Source organism: Ursus maritimus, unplaced genomic scaffold, assembly GCF_017311325.1.
Source record: "Ursus maritimus isolate PB19 unplaced genomic scaffold, ASM1731132v1 scaffold_14, whole genome shotgun sequence".
In the NCBI taxonomy this organism is placed as follows: Eukaryota; Metazoa; Chordata; class Mammalia; order Carnivora; family Ursidae; genus Ursus; species Ursus maritimus.
The window spans coordinates 38,900,456-38,904,805 of record NW_024423786.1 but is presented as its reverse complement, the minus strand read 5'-3'; the positions used below and the strand labels follow the sequence as shown (position 1 = coordinate 38,904,805).

Sequence of the window (4,350 nt, the reverse complement as noted above, 5' to 3'; positions counted from 1 at the left end):
CTGGACTTTGGCTTTTCTCCTTGGCAGGGGAGGGAGGTTGGGGGTTCAGCCTACGCCCAGATTCTGTCCTTCCTGCCCCCCTTTATGTGGCCTGACCACCATTCCCACGCCTCTCTTGCAAGCTCAGCTTCCATTCGCTCGCTCACAGGTTTGTTTGTTGGTTTCTCACCTGGCTTTGTGGTGGGCTTTGTGCCAGGCACTAAGGACTCAGTATCGGCAAGACAGAGCTATAGCCCTCACAGTCTAGCTGCCCGCACCCTGAAAACTGACTAAATTCCCATCCTTACTGCTTCCTTCCAGCCAGCTCTCAGCAGAGGGACTGGCATGAGCAAATGTCCACAGGTGGGGAAGGCCAGGGCAGGTGGGGTGCTGCTGGACAGAGGAAAGTGGGGCTGGGGGCCCTGGCCCAAATTTAGTGAGTCAAGCCCCAGCGGGGGAAGCTAAGAGCTGGGGAGGCCTATGGGTCCAGCAGGGCTTATGGCCATATCTGGCGGGAAAGGGGAGCTAGAGGGGCACTGGGAGACAGTGAATGGCCCCACTTTAAATAAACACAATAAGCAGAAGCCAGATTTGCCTTGGTGTAACAAACCTGGGCTCCTGCACTGCCCCAAATCCCTAGGGGCTGCAGAGCCACCCCCACCCTCACCCCCAGGGCCCACTCTCAACGTGGGGGGTGGAGGATGGGTGGAACCCGGAAGCTGAAGGTGGCACAGATAATTTGTTGTTCCAGGACAGACCCCACCCGCCCACCCAATAGGGTAGATGTGAAGCCACCAGCCTCTGGTAGGAGCCAGTATCCATTTCCCACCGGCTTAGGGACAGGCTCACAACTCAGGATCTGAGGCCCTGGCGCACCCCCTCGTGGTCTCTTGGGTCTGCAACGGAGTTGAGTACTACCAGGCAGCCAGGTTTCCAGGAGGAGTCCAGCCAGAAGGCTCAGGATCTCTGGAGGGTAGCCTGGAGAGCCCAGGGTTTGGGTCTTCCTATAGGACGTGGGCAATCTCCAGAGCCTGGGAACTTTAGGCTTAATTGAATGATTTCCCCCAGCAGTACTCCCGTCCTGTGTGAACCAATACACAGACGCTAGACCCCCTCAGCTGAGGCGGGCATGCCCGACAGATGCCCTTAGGCAGGTCTCAGACACCCGCAGGGAACAGCTCAGGAGAAGGACAGGAAGTGAGTCCCTCCTCCGTGCCCCTGGGAGCCCCCGCACTGGGACTTATTTTCCCCATCTGACGACAGGCCTGCAAAATGTTCTCTGGAAGAGTCTGGCTGGCTCTGCATGTCAGGCACACGTGTACACATAGGCACAGGCACGTGAATGTGTGCACACATACAGGCATACACGTACATAAGTGCACACGCACAGGCGGAAACCACGGGCTCGTGCACGCTAGCTCACGCACCACTCAGGTGCGCGCATTTTTACATCCCTACACAAATACCTAGGTGCACGGTATTCCACATCGGCGCGTGTGCACATGAGGAAAAAGGAACAAACACGTGTCAACACATGTGCACACATGTGCCTGGTGTGCATGGGGACATGTGCTCCCAAGGCATAGACACACCGGCACATGTGCACATATGAGCGTACCCACGGACAAACATGTCATGTCATTGCTTTGGTTGATGCCAGCAAAGGATAGACACACACACACCCAGGCACACATAGCAGACATGCACGCCCCCCCAAGTCTGTTGGAGTCATGGAGGTATGTAGAGGCCTGCCCAGGTCAGATCTGGCCCTCGGTATGCAATGTCCTCCCCTCCTTCTTGACTCTCTGCAGAGCATGGAACCCTGGTCCAGAGTCACCCAGCCCTTCTCAACCACTTCCTTCTGTGTGACCCTCTGAGAGTAAAACGGGGCTGGTGACATGGGCACCCATCCACCAGGGCCTGTGCGAGCTTACAAAATAAGAAGCAGTGCTGATGCCCCCACCCTAGGGGCTCAGGGTCCTATTCTCCCCCTTCTAAGCCTGGACCAACGGAACATGTCTCCCTGTTCCGGCTCAGGGCCTGTCTCCACGGTCTCTCCTAGAGGGTTGGGGCTCATAGAGAGGGGTGCGGAGTCAGCAGTTGAGGGATTGGGGCCACGCCAGCCTGATTAGAAGGGCTGGGGGCTGAGCTGGATTCACCTGTCCTTGTCTCTCATTGGCTCTTGGGAACCCCTGGCCCCAAAATCCCACTAAGCAGCCCCACCGGGCCTGCACAGGTCTGTGGAAAGCCAGTTGATTGCCAGTGCCCGGGGTCAGAAGGGTGCTGGGAGAGCTGAGGCCGGCCCGAGCCCGGCTCTGGGGACCCCCTCCATCCAGAAGAACCAACTAACCACCCTGTTCACCTGCTACTGGGAACATGGGGGCTGGGGCCAGCGCTGAGGAGAAGCACTCCAGGGAGCTGGAAAAGAAGCTAAAAGAAGATGCTGAAAAGGATGCTCGAACCGTGAAACTGCTGCTTCTGGGTATGGGTGTGGGTCCGGGGGGGTCACTGCCACCAGGTCGGAGACCGGGGTGGGGGGGCAGGCACGTAGCCTTTCTGTGAAACGGGTGACTTTGGAAGCAGAATGACCCTAAGACAGGTCAGGGACGTGAGTGGGAGCCCTGGCCCTGATAGGTGATACCCTGACTCCCCAGGCTGGGTACCCACGGAACCCCTCTCCAGAGGGCCCTGACTCAGGCACCCTCCCCTCTGGAGAAGCCAGGGGCTTCCTTGCAGAGCCCTACAATAGGGTTCCTTCCTTGAAGGTAACAGCTCTCCTGGGAGGACCATCCAGATCCACAGACAACGGCCCTTAGATTCCAGAGCTTTGTTGTTGGCAGACCTAAAGACGGTGTCCCTTTTGAGAGCTACTAAGGCCCAGCGGAGGATAGATAAAGCTATGTCCACGGTCCCGTGGGTGGTGAGGAGAGGTGGGGCTGACGCAGGCCCTCCAGGCCACTACCTCCCCACAAGAAGGAGCTGTTTTGAGAGGGCAATGTGGGTTCCACCCCAGGCTCTCCAGGATCCAGTCAGGCATCTGGATGTGGGCAGAGACCAAGCCAGAACACCCCAGGGAGACAGAGGCTAAGCCAGAAATCCCATTAACTGTGCCCAAAGCCCTGGCGAAAGCAGGCTCAGAGGGGCTGTCAGCTCTGTCTTCTCCCCCACTCAAAGGTGCTAATTCCCTCTGAGCCTCTTGGAGACACTCCCTCTCCCTACAACCCCTGAAAAGCAGGGGTGGACCCGGCTCCAATAATCCTCTGCGTGCAGTACCATAACCCACCACAATGTGACGCTCCAGGTTCTCTTTATTTTGATTTCAGCCTAATCAAGAATGCAAATACCAGGGGTCTTGGAGGCTCCCCAACACAGTTGAAGTCGTTGATCGCCCTCGTCAGCCCCCCTCTGTCACTCCTGGCATTTACAAACAGTTTTCCTCTAGGGTGTCAGGACCTTGTTTTGGGGGTGGGGAGTGGGGGAAACAGGTGTAACTGGGGGTTGGACTTGTACCTGCCTTGAGTCTGCCCTGCCGATCCCCATCTTCTGCGCCTGGTTTCGGGGTGGGGGGAGGTTGTGGGGAAGTGCGGCCAGCGCAGCTCTGAGGCGGGGCTTCCCTTCCAGGTGCTGGTGAGTGGGGACCCGGCTCACCCTGGCCGCAGGATCATCCACCAGGATGGGTACTCGTTGGAAGAGTGCCTCGAGTTCATTGCCATCATCTACGGCAACACACTGCAGTCCATCCTCGCCATTGTGCGCGCCATGACCACGCTCAACATCCAATATGGAGACTCTGCCCGCCAGGTGTGCAGGGAGACTGGCTGAGCGGGGGCCTCCGGGGACTCGAGGCATGAGACTGGGCCAAGTCCACGGTCACCAGCAACAACTCCCACCCTGCCCTCAGGACGACGCCCGGAAGCTGATGCACATGGCAGACACCATCGAAGAGGGCACGATGCCCAAGGAGATGTCGGACATCATCCAGCGGCTGTGGAAGGACTCGGGTATCCAGGCCTGTTTCGAACGCGCGTCTGAGTACCAGCTCAACGACTCCGCGGGCTAGTGAGAGCGCAGGCGGGGCGCGGGGTTACGGGCGGGGTCCTACCATGTCCTTCCACTCCCCCCTACCCACACACCCCTCCCCCCGCCGTCTCCCGCAGCTACCTCTCGGACCTGGAGCGCCTGGTCACCCCGGGCTACGTGCCCACGGAGCAGGATGTGCTGCGCTCGCGGGTCAAGACCACAGGCATCATTGAGACGCAGTTCTCCTTCAAGGACCTCCACTTCCGGTACGACCCCGCGCCCTCGCCCTGGGCCTGGCTCCGGGGGTCTGGCTGCGCGAGAGTGCAGCGCCCCGAGGCCCCGGCCCGTCCC

At 59.1% G+C, this 4,350-nt stretch overlaps 1 protein-coding gene across 1 annotated transcript in view; it reads left to right on the top strand.

Annotated features, from left to right (window-relative positions):
* The first annotated feature begins 2,355 nt into the window (after nucleotides 1-2,355).
* The window catches only part of GNAT1 (G protein subunit alpha transducin 1), a 3,531-nt gene continuing 1,536 nt past the window's right edge, over nucleotides 2,356-4,350 (top strand). The window contains exons 1-4 of the mRNA XM_040628150.1: nucleotides 2,356-2,469; nucleotides 3,571-3,780; nucleotides 3,881-4,038; nucleotides 4,137-4,265. Of these exons, the coding sequence (XP_040484084.1) occupies nucleotides 2,356-2,469; nucleotides 3,571-3,780; nucleotides 3,881-4,038; nucleotides 4,137-4,265 (611 nt within the window). The remainder of the gene's footprint in view (nucleotides 2,470-3,570; nucleotides 3,781-3,880; nucleotides 4,039-4,136; nucleotides 4,266-4,350) is intronic.